The 27977-nt window shown below is 42.2% G+C and overlaps 1 protein-coding gene and 1 long non-coding RNA gene across 3 annotated transcripts in view; one reads left to right on the top strand and one right to left on the bottom strand.

Annotated features, from left to right (window-relative positions):
* Positions 1-21915, top strand: part of LOC308411080 (serine/threonine-protein kinase BRSK1-like) — a 40499-nt gene extending 18584 nt beyond the window's left edge. The window contains exons 14-20 of one of the 2 annotated variants that reach the window (XM_080904816.1): positions 914-1184; positions 1431-1479; positions 3818-3941; positions 4066-4167; positions 9570-9678; positions 14684-14773; positions 14866-21915. In XM_080904816.1, coding sequence (XP_080760942.1) covers positions 914-1184; positions 1431-1479; positions 3818-3941; positions 4066-4167; positions 9570-9678; positions 14684-14773; positions 14866-15080 — 960 coding nt within the window. In that variant the 3' untranslated portion in view covers positions 15081-21915. Of the gene's footprint in view, positions 1-577; positions 1185-1430; positions 1480-3817; positions 3942-4065; positions 4168-9569; positions 9679-14683; positions 14774-14865 lie in introns of both variants that reach the window. The other variant, XM_080904815.1, reaches the window with a different exon arrangement.
* On the bottom strand, positions 1050-27836 carry LOC308411081. Its single transcript, XR_013974339.1, has 3 exons — positions 27257-27836; positions 23788-24292; positions 1050-1177 (listed from the first exon to the last, which is right to left on the bottom strand). It is a non-coding gene; the product is annotated as an uncharacterized lncRNA (long non-coding RNA).
* Between the last annotated feature and the right edge of the window lie 141 nt (positions 27837-27977).

The following is a 27977-nucleotide window of genomic DNA, read 5'->3' on the forward strand; positions in this document are numbered from 1 at the left end:
ATCACAGGTCCAATAATTAATCATTTAGGAATTTATCAACGGAATGTTTATTTAATGTATAATTTCATGGAAAACTTACATTTTGGTAGTTATTAGTATTATTAATATATCATTAAATATCATTCTCACGTGCTTTTCTGCAAGGTAGTGTGTTGTAGCGTGGTACCAGTAAAACACAAATAGTGTGTCTGTGTGTGTGTGTTGTCAGTTGCTTTAGTACATGCATCATCAGTTCACGTCTTGACAAAAACAAATTTCCTGTATTGTGACTTTTTCATATATATCACAAGCTGTCATCGCTTCTCATGCCTCGCCATCATATCGTTACATCCTGAGTCATATGCATTGCCATGTCATGCTGCCTCATGCAAAGATCTCTGTTCTCATGCTGACATGGGTAAAAAGTGTCTGACAGATACACATTTATGATAGAAGTAGAAGTAATTAATTCCATCGTTCGTTGTTGCATCTCGATGAGGTTCGCTGATAAATCATATCCATGAATCATATTTCATGACCATTTCTTCCTCTCACATCTGTCTGTACCTGTTTCCATCTCTCTCTGTCTACCAATCAGAGTCCGGTCTTCACTTTCAGCCAATCAGAAGTCACCTCCACCTCCGCTTCCTCCTCCAAAGACCCCAAACCAGGAAGTGCCACCACCCCTCGACCTACCCGCCCGGCGCCTGACCCAAAAACCCAGACCTTGCCCTCAAAAGGCCCCGCAGAACGGCCCCAGCTTCACACCATGAAGTCCCTCCCACTCCAGACACCACGCTCCCCTTCCCCTTCGCCCTCCCCTATACTCTCCCCCATTCCACGCTTCTTCAACTTCCCGTCACCATCTGTCTTCAAGTCCAAGAACATCCACTCGTCCTCTAACTCCTCTGCCACCCCTCCCCCTGTGTCGCAGGTCACACCGCAAGGCTCGCCGCTGCCCACCCCGCTGGGCACGCCTGTGCACCAACTCCAACACCCTTCCTCCACCACCCCTCCCTCCTCTTCCTCCTCGTCTTCTTCCTCCAGAGCGGACGGAGCTGCCTCGCTGTCGCTGACCCCGCCCTCCAGCCCGGGGGGCAGTGGTGGGATGGCTGCCTCGGGCTCTGCTCACTGGAGATCCAGGCTCAACTCATTCAAGAACAACCTTCTGGGCTCTCCGCGCTTCCACAGGCGCAAACTACAAGGTGAATAAGGAGTTTAAGACACACAATTAAAGAAAATAGTCTTTTAGCCAAGAGCAAATGAATCTTATGAAGAGATGAATCCAAGATAGAATCTATTGTTACTAAGAAAGTAGCACGTGTTCCAGCCTGATGCCTGGGGCAGTGTTAAGTAACATCTTATTTTCTAATAATATGTAATTACAGCAATTACATTTGAGCCTGTCATCAAGAATTACTGACCTTTTCTTTCCCTCTCTCTGACTCCAGTTCCTACATCAGAGGATATGTCCAGCTTAACGCCAGAATCCAGCCCAGAGTAAGTACACACATTCAATCAGTTTTCTTTCCTACAACTCAAAGGGGCGCACTGTGTTTTGCAAAATCCTCCTTCTTTCACTTACATGTCTAAAGACCCACAAAGTAAGAGAAAAGCCCATCCCCCATCACCGATCAGATCATCCTCTCACTTTGTTCCTTTCCTTCTATAGATCAGTGGGCTTGTCTCTGAAGCAACAATTCAAGTTTGCAGTCATTTCTGATGTCGTAACCGAATGAGCAGCAATTTTTAGATGTTGATCTCTTACATTCAGAATGAATGGAGCCATTCCTGCTAGCTCTAAACTGTCACAGCCAAAAAACAAATATCAAACATTTGTTGGCTGCCAGGGTGAATACAACAATGTTTATTTATTTCTAAAGAACCGGTTTGTGTTAGCACGTAGCATCTAATGCTGCTACAGTCAACATCAGCACTGACTGTCCCCCGCAGCACACAGATGTGTTGAAAGTGTAATGCTGAGGCACAGCCAACAGTTTTAAGACCGATTTGAAACCAATATGCAGGAACTGTGTATTGGTTGTTGGTTGCTCTGCTTTTTTCATCTTTTCTTTTGCCTTTTGTGCTTCAGTGCAAACTACACTTAGCTGGCTTTCACCTCTTTAGCGCTGTTTGCTTTTGTGCTACTATCTCTCTTCGCATTTACTGTGTTTTAATACAGCCAACTTTCCATTAAAGCTCTTCTCATGTATATAATTTTTCTGTTTCTGCTGTCAGACAACAGAACAGGTATGGCACGTTAACTCCTTGTTAATTAGCCGTCACTTGCAAGCCATTTTCCAAGATAAAAGTCACGATTTTACCAAAATCACCATAGACATTGGTTTAAGACACAAGTTAAAGCTGCTGTTTGCAGATAAACATTCAGAAACTGAGAGTTTGAAGCATCATGTTCACACCATGCTTCACACTGAAATAAGTCATTTAGAACAGGGCTAAAGGGCTAGTTTATTATAACACAGCAGAGAGTAAGTTTGCTCCAGTATCTTAAGTTTAAGATTCAAACACACACTCTGGGGAGGAGGTGGGCAGATCGAAAATATTAATAGCCTGAATATCAGCACTGGTATCAGTATTGGACCAATACTGGCGCGACAAGATCGATACTTTGTTTCTATCCTCTGTGTTCAGTATGTAGCCGACTGAATTCTTTTTTTGAAAATGAAAAACATTGTAACCTTTGTTGATTTTATTCGTAGCCTACAGCTGACCCAAAGTCGTTTAGAGAAAGACACATTGACATTCCAGGTCTCCAACAAAGCTTGTTTCAAACTTCATGAAAGGCTGAACAGGGTTTTTTTGTTGTCTGAACTTTTTTAATGTTCAAAGTAAAAATCACAGAGATTTAGTGGTGAAGATTTATCTCGTAAGTCATGACACACTGCCCTCCACTACATAAGCTGCACTTATTGGTTGAACATATCGCTGTTGGTATCGGCCTCGGTTTAGGCCATGTAAGTATTTGGTATTGGATCAATACCAGAATTTACAATATGGCACACCTCTACTGGGGGGATGTACGTTGGCCAAAAGCACTTCAAATTAAAAAACAAAACACCAACACATAGAAAAATGCTACAAAAGCACTCAAAACACAACAAACACTCGAGCGAGTGTTTTTTGGAGAGACGGTAACGTCATGGACCAGCTGCAGAAGTGACAAGCTTATGGCAAACAGCTGATAGCAAACATTTATCTACAGTATTAAATGAATCTCATCTTTTTGTCCCTCACGGCACTCTCTCAGAGGACTCCTTTACATGCTCTGGTTTCAGTCACGTTATTTCCTGTCCAAAAACACCAACATTTGCTGGTGTTTTCTTAAGCTGCAGTGCATTTGACCTCTCAGGCCACCGTAGAGATGCCTGACTTACATTATCATATTAGAAAGAGAGAACATGTGGAGCTTGTTATATGGTTTTAGACACTGTTAGACTTTGATTTGCAGTTCAGCCTAAAACACTCAGCAGCAACATATCTGAAAAAGAGTAAATGACAGTAAACAGTCATCTTTCACTAAATAACCAGGTAACTTTTTACCACTTTTACTGTGCTTCACCCAAAAGCCAAAAAACAACTCTGTTACTGTGGGCTGACACATCAAGGATGAAAATACATGTTGCTTAGCTCTCCACTGTGACGTGTGATATTACTGTGTTATCTACTGACTTGGTTGTAGTTGTGCTTTCTTGTCCATTTTTAGTGAATTTAACCTTTAATCTCTGTGCTGTGTCAGTGCTTATGGATGAGTGAGCCATTATTTTTCTATTTGTACTGTATAAAACGTGTGACTGAAACTAATCTGATTAATTTGCAGGCTGGTGAAGCGGTCCTGGTTTGGTAACTTCATCACGCTGGAGAAAGAGGAGCAGATCTTTGTCTTGATCAGAGACAAGCCGCTCAGCTCTATCAAGGCTGACATCGTCCAAGCTTTTCTCTCCGTGAGTGCAGACAAACTTAGATAAGCTTCGACATATTAGTACGATTCCCACGGCGGTGTTAAACGCACAAATTTGAGATTCGATCGTCATAACTTGGCATCACTTTTTTCTTTGTCTTCTGCAGATCCCATCCCTCTGCCACAGTGTGGTGTCTCAGAATAGTTTCCGGGCAGAATACAAGTCCTCTGGTGGTCCTTCTGTCTTCCAGAAACCTGTCAAATTCCAAGTATTACTCCGTTCTTATTACCTCCTCAGCTCTAACAGAAGTGTTTTGCATGTTGTCAGTCAGTCTTGTAAGGAATAAGCACTTTTGATGAACGCTTTGAAGTTCTAAAACCTTTTGGTGGAAATACTCCTTCCTTAAAAGAATTGAGGGTTATAAAAGTACTTAAAACCCCATTTGTGGATCTTTGTTTAACACTTTTTTCAAAAGAAGCTTTGAGGGATGTAAATGTACAGTGAGTGGTCTAGATGGTAGATGTAGGGGTTGTCCAAATTCATAGGCTGCATCCTTCTGAGGACCCGGCCTTCATGGTCTACGTGGACCGGGTCCTCCGAAGGCCGGGTAGGCCGTAAGTGAGCGGCTGTGAAATGGGTCTAGTCTTCAGTTTTGCGTCACCACTGTCTCGGTGGAGTTTAATAAACTCAGCCGTCTGCTCCTTGCTATCTAAAATATAAGAAACAGGACACTGGCGGAAATCCTCGACCATCTCACACTTCTGTTTAGTCAGTTTTCCGTTTGACATTTATTCAGCTGTGTGAAAACTATAACTTTAATCACAGCCAAACCGATTTACTCATGAACAAATAAAACACTGAAAAAAGCCAAACAATGACATTTTTAAGTTATCTAAGTGACTCATATATCCTGTTTACCCAGAGTTTACCCCCGTGGGGGGTTTGAAACGATGTGCCGGGAGTTCGCTTTACTCGCCCTGGCTAGCTATCAAGCTGGTGGGTAACAGACGTCTCCGAAACTGTCGGAGCATTATATGCAAATATGTGGTGTCTTGATAAACAGAGCAGATATTTGAAGTTTACACAGCTACATTCTTGCCTGAAAATATCTTAAAAGTTTATTTTGTGACCCAGAAAGAATAATAAGAGTAATATTAAAACTAAGTACAGTGGGGCAAAAAAGTATTTAGTCAGCCACCGATTGTGCAAGTTCCCCCACCTAAAATGATGACAGAGGTCAGTAATTTGCACCAGAGGTACACTTCAACTGTGAGAGACAGAATGTGAAAAAAAAATCCATGAATCCACATGGTAGGATTTGTAAAGAATTTATTCGTAAATCAGGGTGGAAAATAAGTATTTGGTCAATAACAAAAATACAACTCAATACTTTGTAACATAACCTTTGTTGGCAATAACAGAGGTCAAACGTTTACTATAGGTCTTTACCAGGTTTGCACACACAGTAGCTGGTATTTTGGCCCATTCCTCCATGCAGATCTTCTCGAGAGCAGTGATGTTTTGGGGCTGTCGCCGAGCAACACGGACTTTCAACTCCCGCCACAGATTTTCTATGGGGTTGAGGTCTGGAGACTGGCTAGGCCACTCCAGGACTTTCAAATGCTTCTTACGGAGCCACTCCTTTGTTGCCCGGGCGGTGTGTTTTGGATCATTGTCATGTTGGAAGACCCAGCCTCGTTTCATCTTCAAAGTTCTCACTGATGGAAGGAGGTTTTGGCTCAAAATCTCACGATACATGGCCCCATTCATTCTGTCCTTAACACGGATCAGTCGTCCTGTCCCCTTGGCAGAAAAACAGCCCCATAGCATGATGTTTCCACCCCCATGCTTCACAGTAGGTATGGTGTTCTTGGGATGCAACTCAGTATTCTTCTTCCTCCAAACACGATGAGTTGAGTTTATACCAAAAAGTTCTACTTTGGTTTCATCTGACCACATGACATTCTCCCAATCCTCTGCTGTATCATCCATGTGCTCTCTGGCAAACTTCAGACGGGCCTGGACATGCACTGGCTTCAGCAGCGGAACACGTCTGGCACTGCGGGATTTGATTCCCTGCCGTTGTAGTGTGTTACTGATGGTGACCTTTGTTACTTTGGTCCCAGCTCTCTGCAGGTCATTCACCAGGTCCCCCCGTGTGGTTCTGGGATCTTTGCTCACCGTTCTCATGATCATTCTGACCCCACGGGATGAGATCTTGCGTGGAGCCCCAGATCGAGGGAGATTATCAGTGGTCTTGTATGTCTTCCATTTTCTGATGATTGCTCCCACAGTTGATTTTTTCACACCAAGCTGCTTGCCTATTGTAGATTCACTCTTCCCAGTCTGGTGCAGGTCTACAATACTTTTCCTGGTGTCCTTCGAAAGCTCTTTGGTCTTGGCCATGGCGGAGTTTGGAGTCTGACTGTTTGAGGCTGTGGACAGGTGTCTTTTATACAGATGATGAGTTCAAACAGGTGCCATTCATACAGGTAACGAGTGGGGGACAGAAAAGCTTCTTACAGAAGACGTTACAGGTCTGTGAGAGCCAGAGATTTTCCTTGTTTGAGGTGACCAAATACTTATTTTCCACCCTGATTTACGAATAAATTCTTTACAAATCCTACCATGTGGATTCATGGATTTTTTTTTCACATTCTGTCTCTCACAGTTGAAGTGTACCTCTGGTGCAAATTACTGACCTCTGTCATCATTTTAAGTGGGGGAACTTGCACAATCGGTGGCTGACTAAATACTTTTTTGCCCCACTGTAGCTGCCGCCATTGTTGGAAACTGGAATTGGCTGCGCTATGCATTCTGGGATAGGTTGGGCCACGAAGGATACACCGACCCATCCTTCAAAAATGGGGAAATGAAGGACGCATTTGGAGGAGTCTTCGAATTTGGACAGCCTTCGTCGCGTCACTGTGATGTAATCGGTCTACAAAAGCAGCCTGATGCTATGATTTTGGACACCCCTGTAAACTAAGTAGATGTAAAACTAAAATGTAAATGTGAACAAAGGACAAATATTTGGCTCTATGAATGAACCAAAACAGAGCAAAATTAACCTATTTTGAAGTGGAGGCCTTATGTGACAGACGAAGTAAGATGCGATGCCGACTTGTTAAAACGAGTGAAACTAGCTAGCTAGCCAATTTATAGAACGAAGGACCCAAATGCTGGAGTCAAGGCAGAGAAAATAACAAAAAGCAAGAAACAGATATCCAAAAAATTTTAAAAAAAGAAATAAAAAAAATCGTCATTTACAGAGAATACACTAGGAGAGATACATAGATGCTTCATCAAAGGAAATAGGGTAGACGGGACTACAGGGAGTGCAGAATTATTAGGCAAGTTGTATTTCTGAGGAATAATTTTATTATTGAACAACAACCATGTTCTCAATGAACCCAAAAAACTCATTAATATCAAAGCTGAATGTTTGTGGAAGTAGTTTTTAGTTTGTTTTTAGTTTTAGCTATTTTAGGGGGATATCTGTGTGTGCAGGTGACTATTACTGTGCATAATTATTAGGCAACTTAACAAAAAACAAATATATACCCATTTCAATGATTTATTTTTACCAGTGACACCAATATAACATCTCCACATTCACAAATATACATTTCTGACATTCAAAAACAAAACAACAACAAATCAGCGACCAATATAGCCACCTTTCTTTGCAAGGACACTCAAAAGCCTGCCATCCATGGATTCTGTCAGTGTTTTGATCTGTTCACCATCAACATTGCGTGCAGCAGCAACCACAGCCTCCCAGACACTGTTCAGAGAGGTGTACTGTTTTCCCTCCTTGTAAATCTCACATTTGATGATGGACCACAGGTTCTCAATGGGGTTCAGATCAGGTGAACAAGGAGGCCATGTCATTAGTTTTTCTTCTTTTATACCCTTTCTTGCCAGCCACACTGTGGAGTACTTAGACGCGTGTGATGGAGCATTGTCCTGCATGAAAATCATGTTTTTCTTGAAGGATGCAGACTTCTTCCTGTACCACTGCTTGAAGAAGGTGTCTTCCAGAAACTGGCAGTAGGACTGGGAGTTGAGCTTGACTCCATCCTCAACCCGAAAAGGCCCCACAAGCTCATCTTTGATGATACCAGCCCAGACCAGTACTCCACCTCCACCTTGCTGGCGTCTGAGTGGGACTGGAGCTCTCTGCCCTTTACCAATCCAGCCACGGGCCCATCCATCTGGCCCATCAAGACTCACTCTCATTTCATCAGTCCATAAAACCTTAGAAAAACCAGTCTTGAGATATTTCTTGGCCCAGTCTTGACGTTTCAGCTTGTGTGTCTTGTTCAGTGGTGGTCGTCTTTCAGCCTTTCTTACCTTGGCCATGTCTCTGAGTATTGCACACCTTGTGCTTTTGGGCACTCCAGTGATGTTGCAGCTCTGAAATATGGCCAAACTGGTGGCAAGTGGCATCTTGGCAGCTGCACGCTTGACTTTTCTCAGTTCATGGGCAGTTATTTTGCGCCTTGGTTTTTCCACACGCTTCTTGCGACCCTGTTGACTATTTTGAATGAAACGCTTGATTGTTCGATGATCACGCTTCAGAAGCTTTGCAATTTTGAGACTGCTGCATCCCTCTGCAAGATATCTCACTATTTTTGACTTTTCTGAGCCTGTCAAGTCCTTCTTTTGACCCATTTTGCCAAAGGAAAGGAAGTTGCCTAATAATTATGCACACCTGATATAGGGTGTTGATGTCATTAGACCACACCCCTTCTCATTACAGAGATGCACATCACCTAATATGCTTAATTGGTAGTAGGCTTTCGAGCCTATACAGCTTGGAGTAAGACAACATGCATGAAGAGGATGATGTGGACAAAATACTCATTTGCCTAATAATTCTGCACTCCCTGTATGAGTGGAGACAACTGGGGAACAAGCCACAGATGAAAACAAGTAAAGACAATCAGACCAACAAGAAGTCTAAACCAAGCACTAGAGCAGGGGTGTGGAACTCCAGGCCTCGAGAGCCGGTGTCCTGCAGGTTTTAGATATCACCCTGGGTCAACACACCTGGTAATGGCGTTCATTATTCAGGCTTTTATCAAAGAACTGGGAGCTGCAGTGTACTCGAAGAGGTCTTATAATATACTGAAGATCATATAAAGAAAAGCATCAAATGTACTACAGTACAGTAATGTCACCTTCATGTTCTAAGTAACGGTATGTATTTGTCATGGAGCTGTAGCAGGTGATTACCCTCAGGGACCCGTGTGGCCCACAAGCAGCTGATAGTGCTGAATGAAGCAGGCACTAAATTTGGTTTTATTTAACACAAACCCAGCTGAGTCGGACCTATTATTTTGATAACACACAAATACTGCCTTACACAGTGTACAGATCAGAAATGTTATTCATATGTAAAGTGGTAAACCACTGAAAGTCTTTGTCTGCCTGTATTTTAATTGAAAATAATAATTAAAATTAATAAAAAAAATGTTATAGTCTAATCTTCCATGGAGTACGGCTGAAGGTTGCTCGGTTTATTTTACAAACTCTTTAGCCGAGGTAATCTGGTGTCACTATGTGTAGAATTTGAAAATTTCCAATGACAAAGAAAGTGAGCGTTTTCAAAAATGCAGCAATTACGTGGGCGCTTTGATTTACAGAGTCCTTTTCCTCCCGTAGGTGGACATCGCTTTCTCTGAGGGAGAGAGGGAGCGAGAGAGGGAACGAGCAGAGAGAGAAGGGAGACGAGAGCTGGGCATTTACAGCGTGACCTTCACTTTAATATCAGGTAGGAGACCAGAGTCCTAACGCTTCCACATGTGAGGATAAGATAAGATAAGATAAGATAGAACTTTATTAATCCCTCGGGTGGGTTCCTCTGGGAAATTCGACTTCCAAAAAAAGCACAGCAACGACCAAAGTTACAGTTACAGAACTGTTATATATATATATATATATATATATATATATATATATATATATATATATATATATACATACACACACACACACACACACACACACACACACACACACACACACACACACACACACACACACACACACACACACACACACATATATATAAATACAGAGACAAATATAAATAAAATATACAAAGGGGATAAATAGAATAAATAGGAATAAAAAAATAAAAATACAAGTGAATTGCACATTTCAAGTATTGAGTCTATTGCACTGTTGACTATTTACAAAAAGTATTGCACAAGGTATTGTACAGTGAGGTGCAGAGGCACTACAGCTTAGTTGTTCCCCCCTCCTTTGTCCTCCTGTTTCCCCTCCCTCTCCCCTCCAGAGAGGAGTTAAACAGTTTGATGGCGTGTGGGACAAAGGAGTTTTTAAGTCTGTTAGTTCTTGTCTTGGGGAGAAGCAACCTGTCACTGAACAGACTCTTCTGGTTGTTTATGGCCGTGTGCAGAGGATGCCCAGCATTGTCCATAATGTCCATCAGTTTCTTTAATGTCCTTTTCTCTGCCACTGTCACCAGAGTGTCCAGCTTCATGCCGACCACAGAGCTAGCCCTCCTGATCAGTTTCTCCAGCCTGGATGAGTCCCTCTTTGCTGTGCTGCTCCCCCAGCACACCACAGCATAGAAAAGTACTCCAGCAACCACTGACTGGTAAAACATCCTCAGGAGCTTCCTGCAGATGTTAAAAGACCTCAGCCTCCTGAGGAAGTACAGTCGGCTTTGGGCTTTTTTATACAGGTGCTCTGTGTTGCATGACCAGTCCAGTTTATTGTCCACCCACAGCCCGAGGTACTTGTACTTGTTGACCACCTCCACCTCCTCCCCCTCTATCTGAACTGGCAGTGGACCTTCTCTGGACCTCCCGAAGTCCACAACCAGTTCCTTAGTCTTTGAGGTGTTGAGTTGCAGGTGGTTTGTGTGACTCCATGCGACAAAGTTCCTCACCAGACTTCTGTACTCCTCTTCTTGATCATCCCAGATACACCCCATGATGGCCGTGTCATCTGCAAACTTCTGAATATGGCATAATTCAGAGTTGTAGCAGAAGTCAGAGGTGTACAGGGTGAAGAGAAGAGGGGACAGCACAGTTCCCTGTGGTGCTCCTGTGCTGCTGACCACTGTGTCAGACGTGATGTCCTTCAGCCTGACGTACTGTGGTCTGTCGGTGAGGTAGTCGGAGATCCAAGCCACCAGGCAGGGGTCCACCTCCATCCTGTTCAGTTTTTCCTGAAGCATACAGGGCCGGAGTTACCAGACAGATGCAAATGAATGCTGCACTGTGTCAGGGGCATACTTCAGTTTCTGCAACCTCACCCATTCAGCAGATTAAAGCAGAACCTCTGTGAGTTAAGGTTTGGTTAAACAAGGGGAAAAGGGGGGAAATTAGCCATGTGATACGTCTAAAACAAATTTAATATTCAACCAATGGAGGAAAAACGTCTCGTTTTGTAGTTTAAGATTTATAGTATTAGATGAGAAGTCACTGTCAGTGATGAACACATTGGAAAATACACTATTTTTGTTGCAGCTGCTTCACAATAAAAGCCCAGCTTGTTTTCCTAGAAGATCTACAGCGTTCGGAGCAAGAAACAGCAAGGCTGACACTAATGAAACTGTATTACTCTCTGTTATATGCATGTGTTATTTCATTCCTTCACAATCTGTTTGAATCCACTGTGAGGATGGTTGACTGCATTCCTAAAGGTGACAAATACAAGATAGAGAAAATTACTGAAACGATCACAAACACTTAAACTGGGTCTGACATCATCATGTTTGAGCCAATAACAGCACCTGATTTATCAGCTAACAGAGGAAAATACAGTGCTAACTAAAGTCTTTAGATTTTGCTGTGGAAATCAGAAGATGTGTGCAGTGATGTGCAGTTGAGCTTGACAGACGGTATTTGGTAGGACCACCTTTATTCTTCAACATACTTTGAACTCTCAGGCATGTTTTCTCCTTATTTCTTTATTAAGTAGTCCTCAGGAATAGTTCTCCAAGGTTCTTGAAGGACATTCAAAGCTCTTCTTTGGATGTTGGCTGCCTTTTGTTCTGTCCTCTGTCAAGATGATCCCACGCGGCTCTGGGGAGGCCAATCCATAACCGATTGTGTTCCATTGTGCGTTTTTCTATCCAGGTTATGTTTTTACTGGATTGGAAGTGTGTTTAGTATTATTGTCATGCTGAAAAATGAAGCCATTAGACATCTAATCAGACACTTTCCAGATAGTACTGTCACTGTTGTACCTTTCTGCTAACCTTCTCAGCACATGTTGACAAAGACGTGTTAGTACTGACTTTCAGTCCAGTTCCTGTGTATCTCCAAATGTTGATTGTTGAATGTTGTTCATCTGGACGTAGCGTTTTGTGGGAGAAACGTTTCGTCACTCATCCAAGTGACTTCTTCAGTCTCAGCTGACTGCAGGTTTCCCCAAATATTATAAACAGTAGTAGTAGTCCGTAAGAGATTACAGGATGACACCAACCTCAGCAACAGGACCACTCTCAGCATCGACCAAGTGTGTTTGCTTTTGGAACTGTGTCTTCATTCCACCTACTTCACATACAGGGGTCAGTTCCACAGGCAGAAACATGGGTGTGCCATGGGCTCCCCAGTTTCACCCATCGTGGCCAATTTGTACATGGAAGAAGTGGAAAAGAGGGCTTTGCTATGCTACCCTGGAACACCACCAAGCCATTGGTTCAGATATGTGGATGACACCTGGGTGAAAATCAAATCTCAGGACGTACTACATGTCACGGATCACATTAACTCAGTGGACCGACCCATCAAATTCACCAGGGAGGATATGAAAAGTGGCAGGTTAGCCTTCTTAGACTGTGAGATTTCCATCAGTAATGGGGGACATCTAAAAGCTGACGTGTACCGTAAACCTACACATACGGATCAGTATTTAAGGTTTGACTCTCATCATCCACTGGAGCACAAACTGGGTGTCATCAGGACGCTACAACACAGAGCGAACACCAGCCCCACTGACACAGCAGCCAGGGAGGCAGAAGAACATCAGGAAGGCCCTGAGTAAATGTGGTTATCCCAGCTGGACTTTTTCAAAGCAGGAAAGGCTCCTAAAGAAAGCTGAGTTGAGACACATTTTTTCTAAACACCGGGTCTCTGTGGCTTTTAAACCCCAAAACACGCTGCGCCAAAAATTGGTCCACCCCAAAGATCGGGTCCCCCGACACAAACAGAGTAACATAGTGTACGCTGTTAAGTGCCAGGAGGATTGTCAGGATTTATACATCGGGGAAACCAAACAACCTCTGGCGAAGCGGATGGCACAACACAGAAGAGCTACCTCGTCAGGCCAGGACTCTGCAGTCTTTACACCTACAGGCCAGTGGACACTCTTTCAATGATGAGGATGTAACATCCTGGACAGGGAGGAACGCTGGTTTGAGGGCGGAGTCAAGGAGGCCATTTACGTGAAAAGGGAAAGACCATCTCTGAATCGAGGAGGGGCCTAAGGGTCCATCTGTCACCATCTTACAATGCTGTGATTGCAGCCATTCCCCAACTCTCTGTGAATGGGACTCATGGCCATTGATCAGTGGGCTTTGATCAGTGGGTTTTGGTCAGTGGTCATGAGAATTTGCATAATTAAGATTAAGGAACTGACCTCCCAGCCCATTGTTCTTTCAGTCGGCTGGTTTCAGTCATTATGCAAATGTACTGTTTATAAGATCGGAAACCTGCAGTCAGCTGAGACTGAAGAAGTTTTTCCCACAAAATGCTACGTCCAGATGAACAGAATCAACTTTTGGAGATTTACTTACCTGGATGACTGAGCATGCATCAAGATACTTCCTGTGTAATTTGGCCAACCTCAGCCCTGTTTCCCTTCCACTGAGATCATTTCTGATGATCAACTGAAGGGCAGTTCAGCTCTCAGGTCCTGTGCCAGGTCTTTGCTGGATTTCTTCCTGTTTCTTAAGGTCATGACTTTCACATACTGTTCATCTGCTATAGATAGCTTTTAGGCCTGCTGCCTCTTCTTTTGTCCTCCACTTGTCACACACATCATGCTGAGATATGCCAGGAATTTACTTAATAGCTGAGCCCCTCTAGTGGGCAATGAAGGTATTCCATGTGGGTCTGCATATTAAGAACTTATTGATACTTGGAGGATTTGTCTTTTCTTTTTTTAATTATTGTTTTGGATAAATAAAAAGGGATAAAGGTATTCTCATCTAGGTTTTGGTATTTAGCTTAGATATACTAGGAAAGCCTTACAGGAGAAACTCATCTAATAAAACAAATTCATCCATTTGGTTCTTGCTACCAACACTCCTGTTTTTGACCTGTTTTTCATCTTGGATATCTCCTCATAGGAAAGAACGGTCAAGCATGTAATGGCGCAGTTCAACAAGTAAATGATCAGAAGATCAAACTGTATTACTGAAAATACAAAGAAATACTTCATATTCTCCATGTGTGATGATCAGAGTTTTGATTAAAGGTTTGGGTGGGCCAAACATGACCCAAAATGAGTTACTGAACCCATAAACTCAGCAGGTAAGTGTTCACGAAGGTCGAGTTCAGAAAGCTGTTTTTCAATTCCTTCCAAAGGATAGGAAGTCGCTTTCCAACCAGAGATATTGTCATCTGGTGCAGGTTTAAGGTGCTTTCACATCGGCTTTATTGTTCTGACTCAGAAGCTGTTTCCACTTTTTATGCTGTCTGTGGATAAACCCAGTAGAAATTGGACTTTTAGACTACTGTCCTTTTACCTAAAATACTAACTCATAAGTGACATACTGATTTTTTTCCTCTATTCAGGTCCGAGCCGCAGATTCAAAAGGGTAGTGGAAACCATTCAAGCTCAGTTACTGAGTACTCATGATCAGCCTTCTGTGCAGGCATTGGTTGGTGAGTAGCACCAACACACCACCAACAGCACACGGAGTAGTAGCTTGTTAGCTTTACTTCATCTCTCCCTAACTTTACCTCTTGCCGTTTAGATGAGAAGAACGGTCAGCTTTCCCGCCAGCCCAGCACTCCTACACGTCAGAACTCCAGGAGATCTGAAAGCGGATCGGAGCGGGGAGAGGGGGAGCATGCGGCAGACGGGGGGAGCAGTAGCGGAAGCAGCAGCGGAGCCGTCTTACAAAGACGAGGGTCGGGGAAAGACAAGGCCAGACTCTCGCCGTCCAACGGGACACAGGCTCACCCTTGAAAAGAATGTTGTGGAAGAGAAGTGAGGGCCCTATGCCGGGCCCTTTTCTCTTCCTCTCTTTAGTCCTTTCCACATTCTTTCCTTTCCTATTTCCTTACTTCCTGCCTTGCTTCATACTTTTAGTCCTAAGCAATGGGATGGAAAAAGGGAGAAGATTTTCCTTGAAGCTGATCTAGGGATTTAATGAAGATTTCCCCCTGAAATGGCTCGTTTTCTCAGAAATGTATATTTTTGGAGACTACTGGAGCTGATCTCTAATTAGCCCTAAAGGATAGCTTCACCCTGGTGGGACAAGCCTAAAAACAAATGATGTCCAAAAAGCTCCACTTTACTATGAAAATAGAAGAAATTTAGTTCACCTGTTCCTATGGATCGAAAAAAAAAGCACATGAAGTTCCCACTGACCAATCACATGCAACACATTGTTCAAACTCAACAATCAAGTTCCCACCCGTCAGTCAGAGTGGCTCGTGAAGATGTTGGTCAGTGACGGAGCGCATCAAGGCATTCTCATTCCTCATTTCCTGGCTGTCTCATGAATCAGCAAGTCTTTTCAGCATCACCTAACATGACAGGAAACCATCTCTGCTCTCGTCTCATCAGTTTCTAATTGAAGGCTGCGTTAAGGAATGAAAGTAACAAGAGCTATAGGGAGAGTCCTGTTTTAGACTCGGTTGTGAAAATGGATTTAATTCTTAAATTATTAGCCAACTTAATGCTGTGCTGACAATGGATCTGATGTAGCTATGTAACATAACCCTACAGCAAAGTGAATATCTTAATCAACAAACACAACTTGCTTGAGTGTATGAGAAGTCCCACAGTCATTTCTGAATTACACTTATTTAAAGCTATGATACCATATTGCCTTTAATGAAGGAGAAGAAAAAGTGGATATCCAGTTAGATTTAGCCCCATTTTAAGGACACTAGGACACACCACAGGCAATGCTAGGGGAGAAAAAGGTGGATACATAAACACAGGAGGTCGAGCAGTATCCGTTCAGTAGTAGAAAAGAAGAACAAGTTGTGAAAAGCCTCCAAAGCAATCTTGGAGAAATATTTTGTTAAAAGAGGTTTGTCTCATATAACATTCACATGCCATATACACATGGTTTTATTGTTCACCGTAGTTCTGTTCTACATACTGGCTATGACGTCTTAAACTTGCGCCCTAATCGGAACCCCATTTTAACCCTACGCTGCAACCTTCTGGTTGTTTCTGGTTACTGCGTAAGTTAGGATGTAGATTTCCTGCAGAAGTCTAAATCAAGCTTTACCTTCCATAAGTGGATCTCCAACAAAGAAGTGACAAAATCTTTGTTCCCTGGCAAAGTGCACGCCAGCGTTCAGACAAAGCTAGTATGAAGCTTTAGCGTTAAAAATAACCAGTCTCCTTTTCCACAAACAGCAGTTGCACATGAAGGCCTTGCAAGTATGTGGACCTGTCAAATGCTGATTGTCTTATCTAAGCTTCTCAGCATTTCTCTGTTTTTCCTTTTTTGTCCTTGCTCTAACACAAGTCTGTGTTAGTCCAACCAGCGTCAGGATACGGTCACATTGGAAACCCACAAATATTCACCTGATAGCTTGACTTAAGTTACAGTAACATATTTTTAGAACTTATTAGGTCCTAAGAGATTGTTTATGTATCTACACATCCTCTCCATTTTTGTTTTTCGTGTCTTTATAAAGGCCAACTTGAATCAAACAGCTCCAGCTACCCAAAAGTGTTGTGAGTAAATTTGTCTTCAATTTCTGATTGTTGGTAGCATGTCTTAATGATGACTTGGTGATGAGTGAGAACCTACACAGATCGTCATTAAAATTTTGGTGAAACTGCCAGCCTTTAAACTTTGAAACACACTATCAGCAAATCGTTTAACTTAGCTTAACTTTCCTTTGGATGATTTCCTTGGATGATTGAGCATCCATCAAGGCTTTACTGAAGCACTGTGCTACAATCTGTAATGTAACCTGATGTATATCTCCCTTGAAATGTGACTACACATCACCATCTGACCATCCCGCTGGCATAAATTCTGGAAATGGCTACTTACGTAGAGATCCCGCACACAATAGGAGTTTAGGCTTGACATGTCTTTTTACTGCAACCAGATGGCAGTCAAGTAATTTGGTTTAGAAAAATGAGTCGTATATCTACTGTTTTTTATTTTTTTTATTTATGAAGTTCCGAATTCTGAAAGCTGCAAATAACTCAGTTATCTTATCCATTTCGCATGAACAGTGCTGTTTTCAGACAGCGATGACACGATGGAAAAACATTATCCACCCTTATTCAGATTTTAGCATTCATGCAGTATTCTTGGATGGCTGTACACACTGCTAGCTTTATAGTTTAGCTACCTTTTCTGTGTTACCTAAATAGATTGAAACAGAATCATTGAAATTAGCAGATATGTAATTTCCTTTTTGTAGTTCTTTTTAATAAGTGGTTTGTAAAATTCCTGATATTTCTTTCTTAAAAGTTACACACAAGCCAGCACATGCTGGACAAATATGACAATTTCATTTTGATAAATTTAGAATACAATGAGCTACAGCTCAATATTTGCTAAACCTTTATATGCAGGGTAGGGCGCTGATTCTACCGAGCAGCAGATATATGTGCATGTGAATATTGTACTGAGAAAAATTCAAACCTCTCCCTCAATAGAAAAGACAATTAAGAAATGACTTGCAGGGAACTTCTATGCTCATTTCCAGACCATGATATTTCTACTTTGGAACACTAGAGCATCATTGCATGATTTACAGTTTTTAAAATATAATTTCTTTAATCTTTTAAAAATCCTACCTGTAACCCTTCAGTCGTTTTAGACCAGGGGTGGGCAATTCCAGGCCTCGAGGGCCGGTGTCCTGCAGGTTTTGGATCTCACCTTGGGTCAACACACCTGAATCACATGATTAGTTCGTTACCAGGCCTCTGGAGAACTTCGGGACATGTTGAGGAGCTAATCTAGCCATTTAAATCAGCTGTGTTGGTTCAAGGACACATCTAAAACCTGCCCTCAAGGCCTGGAGTTGCCCACCCCTGTTTTAGACCCTCCCTACAAGCCCACTTTCTTCCAATTGTCTTGTTTCTGGAAGCCTGCAGAGGGGCAGGACCCAGAGCTTGTAAACTGTACTGACTGAATTATGACTGTAGCAGATGAAGAAAAGAAACTCATTCTGGTTGATGTCAGCTTGTACTGTGAGTTGACTGAAATCCTTTGGCTCACTGGCATTACATTTACATATGTTCATTGCATTAATATGTTTGCATTAATATATCTTAACACTAGACATACAAATCATAATAGGTCCTCTTAAAGGTAAATGTGGAAGAAGTCTTTTTAAACAGGACACCCAGGTGTTTGTTTGCTTTTTTGCCCAACAGCTGGGCAACAGAAACCCATCCTCAGCTGCATTTCCTTTGATAACAATGCAAAACTGGCAGGTTACAAATAACTGCTTTGTGTCTGTAGTCATAAAGACTCTGTACACAAACTGCCTGGCAAGGAAAATGAAGCCACATCTAAGGAATGAAAGATGCTTTTTTTGGTTTCTACTGTATTTCATTTTTATACTCTGATCCAGCTTTTGCGTATGGGTATGTTTTGTTTTTTTAAGTTTTTTAAGTTTTAGAGTCTAACACCAAGATAGCACCAACCATGTGAATGTCAAGAAACGTTTTTGAAACTATTTAAGAGGACAGAAATAGTTTGTTTGTCTATTTATTGAAAAATTTTATTTATTTATTTATTTATTAATGTATTTATGTATTTGTGTATGTATTTATTTGCATTCCTGGATTATCTTCAATAATGGATATAGGTGGTTATAAAGACAGGGAAGTGTTAGTTAGATGTCTGGTACTGCAGACAAAAACTAAACAATTAGTCCAAAGTTTTTTTGTTTAAAATTCTAACATTTTAATGCTGCAAAACAGCCCTTTAAGCTTTATGTTGTGATTCTGCACTTTAGATTTATTTTGTTATTATTTTTGCCATTAGAGATGTCCATTTTATAATGCGAGACCAAGATTTCACACACATAAAATACCTTCAGTGCTGAGTCTTTGCCTCTTTTAGGTGTTTGTTCAGTTCAATTTTTTTTTCTTAATTGAGACCTCAAACGAAAAGACAGCAGGATGATAATCTGCTGGAATGTTATGTAATTACTTGTTGTAACAAAGAAGTCCGTGTTTCTGTGTGTCTCTATGTACAACACACACGCTAAGGCCTTTCAAATTAAAGGTCCTTTTCAGCCCAGTTAGATATGTGTCTTTGTGGATAAAAGGAGCATCATTATCTTAATTATTGAATTGATTTGAGTGGGAAAATTCCAGTTTGTCCACTAAATTGGCTTAGTAATTTGGCACCAAATTCATGTATTCTAGGTGGTTTTCTGCACTTTGTGTTTAGAACTAACTGGTAAATGTTAGCATGCTATTAGGCCCATCTAAAAAAAAGAACTTGGTGAGCATTATACCTGCTGAACATTTGCATATTAACAATATATACACATAGCAATTACAATCTTACTGTTTCAGAGCTACCAATGACTATTGCTGAGCTAACAGTTAGCTATCAGTTAAGAATTGGCATGTTTGGTTAGCATGGTGCATTTACAGACTGTGTGTAACTGTTGTGGGTACACTGCACACAGTTACTTCTTAATTATTACTAACAGTCTAATAAAATATAATTTCACTCTGAACAAAAGCCAAGCCATGTTATTTATCAAATAATTGCGTTAAACTGCTCTAGAATACCAGTACAGTGTCTCCAGTTAGCTGAGGTGATAGCTAGCAAAAGGCTACAGGCCTAACCCAGTCGCAAAACAGCCCTATTCATTCCTAATGTTATTATTAAGAAATTATGTAAGGGCAAGTTATATAAAGTGTCACCCCCTGGGATATTAGCTAACAAGAAAACAAATATTTATTTATTTTTGTACCACCGTGTAAATGAGTTTATTCTGCATTTTAATATGGAAATCGATGGGACTGATGTGGACATTTGAGGTACTGTAGTTTTTGGGCTTCTACTTTGGCTTCATATTTGAGCCCCAGAGGACGTTACTTGCTTGGCATGCTAACATTGACATTTAGCTCAAACACTGCCAAGTATTACAATGCTAACAGTTTACAGAGCAGTCATGTGCACTCCTTGTAAAACATTTTGTGTAGTTTCATGCAAACCAGCTTCATTCCTCACTGACCTTCAGGCGTGTTTGTCATTACATCTTTTTTTTCTCCTTCTTTTTTTTGCTATATTCCTGGTTGCTTTTACAAATTCTGCTTCAGCTGCCTATAAATAGTTTAAAAGAAGAAGCTGCAAAATGAAAGTTTTCACAGCAGAGCCCCTCATGACGTTTTGACATCTTTCCCTTTTAGTGGATACAATCACTTGTGCTGTCTTCAAAAATTTTATTTTTTTCCATTCCCATTCTCATAATGTACACCTGTGGGAAAACCCAGCAGTGAGATCCACACACCTGACAGGTCAGAGTTTGGCGAGTGTTAAAGTTGCACACTCAAATACACAAAAGGTAGTGTTAGATCTTTTTATTAAAACAAAGGTTCATCTTTCATCCACTTAGAAGAGAAAAAGAGCTAAAGGATTGAAATAAGAAGAGGAAAGGAACCTTCTAAATTTTGCTCCACTGAGCAAACACTGCATTTTAATCCATTCAAAGACACAACAGGGCGCTTGGCTTGATTGCGCAAAACTCCCTTATTGAAAGAAATCTCCCCCCTCACTCATTTCCTCCTCTATCCTCCACCTATTCACTTAAGATTTTCTACATTTTCCTCCTCCCATTCCTCCCCTTTGTATTCCTGGACTCCTGCTCCACCCATCCTATCCCTCACCACATGCACATATCTCACCTCCGTATATAACCACCCCTCTTGTATACATTTTATACCCAGTATACTTCGACAAAGATGCTGTATACATTTGTATACGCTGTGTGCCTGTCTCCATTGTATGCCATCCATATCTATGTAGCGTTCACTATGTTTTATTGACACTGTAGTCACCATACAATTCTTCCTCTCATCATTATTGCTCATTCTTCTTCTGCAGTTAAAGTTGTACGACTATAATCTCCTATCATGTCCCTCCTCCATGTCCGCCCTTGCTCCGCCACTCAAGCCCCACTCCCAACTCCCATCTTGTGACCCACACTCCACACAGAAGAAAAAGAATGTTTCACTCTGGAGAAATTCATGATGTGAGAAATAAATGGAGGGCGGAGGTGGAGCGTAGGAGAGGGTGGGGTCGAGAAAACAGCTCACCCAATTAATGACAAAGAGAAATGTCTGTAGTATAATTACAAAAGAGGAAAAGTGCACTATTATGACAATGATTATTATTGCCTGTGAAAAATACTGACCAATAAACAACAATGGATATATGTATGTGTGTGTCTGTGATGTGTTTCAAAGCATTCAACTCATTAAAATGCCGAGTAATTATCTTTACTTGAAATTGTATCGAAATCAGTATCATAGTTATTAGTTCCTGTCATTTCCTTCCTTTCCTCAGTTAATGCAACTCAACAGCACAAATCACGTATATCGCAAGACGCCCTTTAATACACTCTGCACTTGATGGTGTTCCTCAGTCCATCATTTTGGTGACAAAATATCAAACATGATGTAAGCTCTTTTTCTCCCAGTAGAGGTTACTGTATTTGGTAACTTGGTGAAACGGGAAATCCAAAAATGGCTTCCCCATGCCTTTCCATGAGGACGTCGAACCACGTAGAGTTCTCCCAGCCAATCTGCAAACTTCAAGCTTCTCACAATGAAGTCATGATAGCTGACTAATCACCAGTGGCCTGGACCATTTCAAACTACAGCCCTACAGTAATAACACTGAAGGTTAGGACTTCATATGTATAACAGTGGCAAATTATTAAAAGTCAAATATATGGTTGAAGGGTTGTTCTTCAACCCAAGGGACTCCCGTCAGAAGATAACACATTTATAGAAATTATGAAAACTAATAATGAAATCTGTGTGGGTTTGGTCTGTTGGACCTTGGACCTTATTTTCTTTACCTTCACAAATAGTTAAAAGTGGCCTTGATGTTGACTCAACTACATTATCTCTTTAGTTACATAGCAGCCTAATCAACTCTTTTACGGAATGATGGAGAATGTCGTTGTCCCATTCTGCCCATTTAATGTGAGGGTACGGAGGAAGAAGATGAAAATGTGAAGAGCCCAACTTTATCCCACCAACCCACGATGTCAACACTCCAGGCTAGGGCTGGGTATCGTCACTGATTTCTAGAATCGATTCAATTCCGATTCACAAGGTCCCAAATCGATTCGATCCACGATTCGATTTAATTCGATTCGATTCGATTTAAATCTGGGAAATTTTGACAGTCAGAAGTATAATTCAGATCAGTACATTTACATATTTTTGTATCTATAAAAAGGAAGCTGACACTCGCAAGACTTTATCCAAGGTGTGAGCATCACAGCAGATGCCTTTGTGTCAAAGTAGCTGAAGATAAAACACAGAAAAACATGAAGGTGATTTTCCTGGCCTGGGATTTTATAAAAATATTCTGCAGTACATCAAAAACGAAAGAAAACCATTAATTAATGAACATTACCTCTGACGTTACAGCGGTTTTATTAGACACACGGCTAAGCGTTTTGCATTTTGAATAATATTAAAAAGTTTAAATTTGTTCAGTATTGAACAGCAGAAATGAGGTTTTCTTTTCGGAAGAATGTAAAAGGGAAAAAAACAGCGGCCGACAGCCTGTAAACAGCGGTAGACTTGTGCGTAACAAGCAAGCGAATAATGAAGAAAGCGAAACTGTTCGAGAGAGAGAGGGTGGGGGGGGGAGGGAGAGAGAGAGAGCTGCGCATCGCAATGGAAGCAAAACAGTAAAAGAGTGAATTCATGACGATGTTTATGTGAAGCGTTTGGATCTTCTTTTGCTGCTGGTTCGGTCAATATTGTTTGGAGAGAGATCAAACTAACAGCTTTAGAATCAGCGCATAAAGGGCGTGAACACAAAGCGCGGACCCGGATCAGCGAGCTGTCGGCTTTCAGCCCCGACTGTGAGAAAGGCGACATCTAACTGATTCTGATCTGCGGGTCGCGCTGTGTGTTTAAGTCTATGTGTAGAATCCCTGTACCTGCTCTCATTTACTGTTTGGTGGTTCTTGAAATTTTGTGAGATGTCACCAGAGATTCTGGCATTTCGGACAAAATAAATTTATATTAAAAAATCGATTCAGGATTTTAATGAATCGATTTTACGTTATCCAAGCCAGAATCGATTTTAATCGATGAATCGATTATAAAAACCCACCCCTACTCCAGGCCTATGTGACATGGACCACTCTGCCAAGAGAAAGTGTGTGGAGTATGCACTTGAGGTGCTTGTGGATAACAATGCAGTGACAAGGATGATAACTAGCCAGCATCACAAGCCAAGAGGCCCACCAAGAAGAAGAAGAAGAAGAAGCCAACGGACAGCCAACTAAACCTGATCAGGAAAACCCAGCCCTGGCTGAGTACCAGTGCTCACCATTTAAACATGATAGCAGGTACCAGGCCAACTTACTGAAACCTTTAAAGCAGCGGTCCCAAACATTTTTTGCGCCATGGACAATATTTTCATGGACCGGGGGTTAGGCACCGCTGCTTTAAAGGACATCCAAACTACCTCTGCCACTGTTGAAGATGAGATGATGAACTTTGTGATGATCCTGATACACATGGGGATTGCTGAGCTGTCCTCCATTCATCACTACTGGGCAATGGGGAGCAGGAGCCCTCATCTCAGGAACGTCATGCCAAGTCTTTGTCTGTGACGTTTCAGGCTGATAAAGGAAGACAACGACAATACTCAGAACACCAGACACTGATCTATTCTTCAAGACTTTTCAGCTTAATGATTACTGCCTTCAGGAGTGAGCCACAGATCTCCAAGCAGTCAGTGGATGAGGTCAAGGTGGTATAGAAATGCAACAAAGACAAATGAGGATTCAAATTGTTTGCCAGTGCCTTTGAGGACTGCCTCATTCACGATGTGGTTCTAAACAAGGGCACTAGAGCCCCACATTTTCCCCCTGATACCTGAACAAAAAGCCACGGGTACCAGCTGCCATCTTGTCTCCATCCTGGCCAGCACTATATCCTCAACCCCCACTGTCTGCAGGCCACCAGCTCTGCAGTGACACCAAGATGAAGAAATAGGTAAGTTACCATGTCAAACAGTAAAAAAAAAGCAGCATACTGATGCTCTACTGTAACTCCAAGAAGTCCAACAGGTGGATTATACAAATGTTTGCATGCACAGTTGATGTCAGCCTCACAGATGATGCGCTCATCTACATGTGACACTGTAAAGCTGTTGTTGTGGATGCCATGTCACTAAAAATCTTCAGGAATCAGGTGTTCTTGGATTCTAACAACCAGAATCCACTTGTCTTGCTCCTGAAGGAGCTCAGCATTTTCAGGTAACTCCAACTCTTCTGCTCCTTACAATTGTACCACGACCCAACCACCTGTCTATATCATCAGCCAGACCTGCAGCTACTGCAACAGGTAGGGGAACATGTTGAGGTCAAACTTGGTCTGTAGGGTCTGCAAGTTTCACTTGTGCCTCAATACTGAACTCAGCTGTTTAGCACAGAGGACAGGAGGACGTGTAGGTTTGCTGGACTTGAAAGGAGATCATAGACGGCTTCCACAAGGAACCCAACCCAACTGGAGCCTTCCTGAATGATGTTAGACCAGCAATAAACTCTCCCACCTTCTGCTCCGGTGTCTGAGCCCCACTTTCCTGCACACCTACTCTTCTTTCACCTGCTCAGACTACATCTTATCTTTGGATAAGATAGGTTAACCATTGCCACGGGCCTTATCAACCTGTATCTTTGAGAAGTAGGCATCAGTCGCTCTGCCAACTAGTATCCTGTCCACCAGCCCTCTCTGCCTCAGTGGTATTTCTCCAACCCTCACTGCATTTTCTTTCCCTTCTGCTGGTCTCTCTGCAGCTGTTTAAATGTTTAGCCATACTGATGCTCATACAATAAATGCAGCCTGCTTCTTGGCCCTGTCGCTTTCTCTTCTGCTACTTTGCCATGCCCCACAGGTCAGCCAAGACAGAATTTTTCTGTCACCAATTAACCTAACGAGCTTTGGACCGTGTTACTTAAAATGTTATTTAATCAATAACACACGCACACACACATATTTTTTTAATCTATTTTCTGTTTTTGGGAACAAAAAATTGGATGTAAATGGAAGCAACCAAATGTTTCGAAAAAACAAAACATAACCATCTACAGCATAGCGTTGCCCTGAGGCAACAAGCCACATTTTCATGCCTTACACTAGCCCTTCAAAAAAAAAAAAAACACTTGTTTTTTTTTCAAATAATGCTACCAGACACATCTCTTTCCAATAAAATGATGAGTTGAAGGTGGTGTGACTTTCATTTGGGGGGGGGTGGGGGGGGGGGGGGGGGGGGGGGAGGACCCCTTTCTGCAAGCTGCACTACACGAGGGACATCTCCATTAGGAGGCAAGATAAAGATCACTATTTTACATGTTTATAGTAAAATAAATGTATATTAAAAAAATACTTGTATGTGCATGAATATGTTAAGAAGCATATTTGATTGTTTGTTCTACTTTTTTTTTATTTATACAGTAAAACTGTCATGGCAACACTGCGCAGTCAGCCCAATTTTTTTCAGGCAATATAATGCATTTGCATATGTGTGTAGAGATGTGTTTGTGTGCATTTATATGATCATAGTCAATATTTTTTACTTTAAAATCTACTCATAATTACAGGACATGGATGTAAATGGGAATGTGCACTTTCTGTCCTCAGAAAGTGAGGACAGTGAGCTTTCAGGGAGTGACATTGAAGTAGAGGAGTGGATCCCTGAATGAGGTTTGCGGGACACTTAGGAGCTCAGGGGTCAGGGGTCAGTTGGTAAAGTTCCTGTGTCTGTGTGTGTTAGTGCCCACATAGCAAGCAGGTCTGGTCTGGATCTGGTATCAAGCCAGCTGACAGCAGCCGGCTGACTTCTGGCATGAACAGAGTTTCGGCATGTTACTTTTGCACTGTTTTGCATGTTCTGACACATGTTGTTATTACATGGCTTGATTAAGGTACACATTAGGCTGACATCTGGGGCCAGAGCTGAAACTTTTCTGGGCCAGCACAAGGCCAGCAGTGTGTCTACAACTGGTCCGTGGCAGCACACCACCTACAGATGGCCCACCGCAATGAATGACGGCCCTTTGGTGGCCCAGATCAGGTTTGCCAGAGCTAATCCGCACATGGGCTAGCACAGGAACACCAGTGTGTCTGAAACTGGCCTTGTGCTGGCCCATGTGTGGGCCACCTCTGGCAAACCAGGTCTGGGCGACCAAAGGGCCGTCATTCTTTGCGGTATGTGGGCCATGTGTAAGCACATTGTGTGGGCCTGATCCGGGCCATACCAATTTTGCTGTGTGTGTGTGCTGTGTGTGTTTGTTTGTGTGTGTGTGTGTGTGTGTGTGTGTGTGTGTGTGTGTGTGTGTGTGTGTGTGTGTGTGTGTGTGTGTGTGGTCGTGTATTACTTATTGGTGTAGGGACACAAATTTGTTTACACACTCACATTGTGAGGTCTCGCCTACTTTATGGGGACAAATTGCAAGGTAAATCATTCAATTTTACGGTGAAGGCTTGAGTCAGGGTTAGGGTAAGGTTCAGGCAGGGACTTGTGATGGGTAGAGTCAGGATAAGTCTCCAGGAAATGAATGTACCGTATTTCCCGGACTACAGAGCGCACCTGAATATTAGCCGCACAAGCTAAAATCAGGGGAAAATCCTGTTTTGTACATACATTAGCCGCACCTGACTAAAAGCCGCAGGTGTTTCAATGTTGACTCATCATATGTAAGAGAATATGCACAAAGGGAATTGTCAAGAAAGAGACGGCTGTTTGGAGAAATCACTTTTATTAATATTTTGAAAAACAAGTTATGGGTACATATTTGCATAACTTTTTAGGTATATGTACAAGTAGCGGTAATTACAAGTACGAAACATGTACTGTGCTTCATAAATGAGTAACAAATGTAGTACATAACAGTAACCTACAGCACACCAGAAAAATAGATTCGGCCTACCTTTTAGGCTCAGGTGCAGTGACACGGCTTCAACAAGAAGAAAAGTCAGTCCTTCACCACCATCTTTCTCTTCTTCCTGCACTAAAACCACCAAAGTCCTCTCCTCCAGTGTCGGAAACGAACAGGCTCAGGGTGGATACGTCATCCACTCTCCGCTTCTCTCCTTCGTTGTCACTTTCAAAACCAACCAAAGAAATCCTCGTTGTCAGAGTCAGAGTCAAACACCCTCTGAAGGGCCGTGGCGGTGTCCTCCTCTCCATCATGCAACAGTCCAGCCCTTCGAAATCCGTTGGTGATCGTGGATGTTTTCACACTTTTCCACGCTGTCAGAATCCACCAGTGGAGTTGAGCATAACTTGCTTTTCGCAAGTTTATCGCCGCTCGTCATCCACGCCTCCCGCTGAACGCGTAGCGCTACTTTGAAGTTTGTTTTTCGCGCTACTTCGTATGGCACTACGTTGCCTGGCGGATGGACATGTGACCAACATACCACTCTTGAACCCCGATCCTTCCGCCAGGCAACGTAGTGCCGTACAACAGCGGAACAAACAAAACAAATCCGCTCATGGACAATCCATAGAAAAGCCGCAGGGTTCAAAGCTTGTGCAAAAAGTAGCGGCTTATAGCCCGACAATTACGGTCAGTTAATGTAATTTCCCAAAAGTGATGGAAACACAACGTGTGTGTGTGGGTGTCTGTTTGTGTGTGTGTGCGTGCGCGT

The sequence above is a fragment of the Rhamphochromis sp. 'chilingali' genome, assembly GCF_963969265.1.
Source record: "Rhamphochromis sp. 'chilingali' genome assembly, chromosome: 15".
Taxonomy (NCBI): Eukaryota; Metazoa; Chordata; class Actinopteri; order Cichliformes; family Cichlidae; genus Rhamphochromis; species Rhamphochromis sp. 'chilingali'.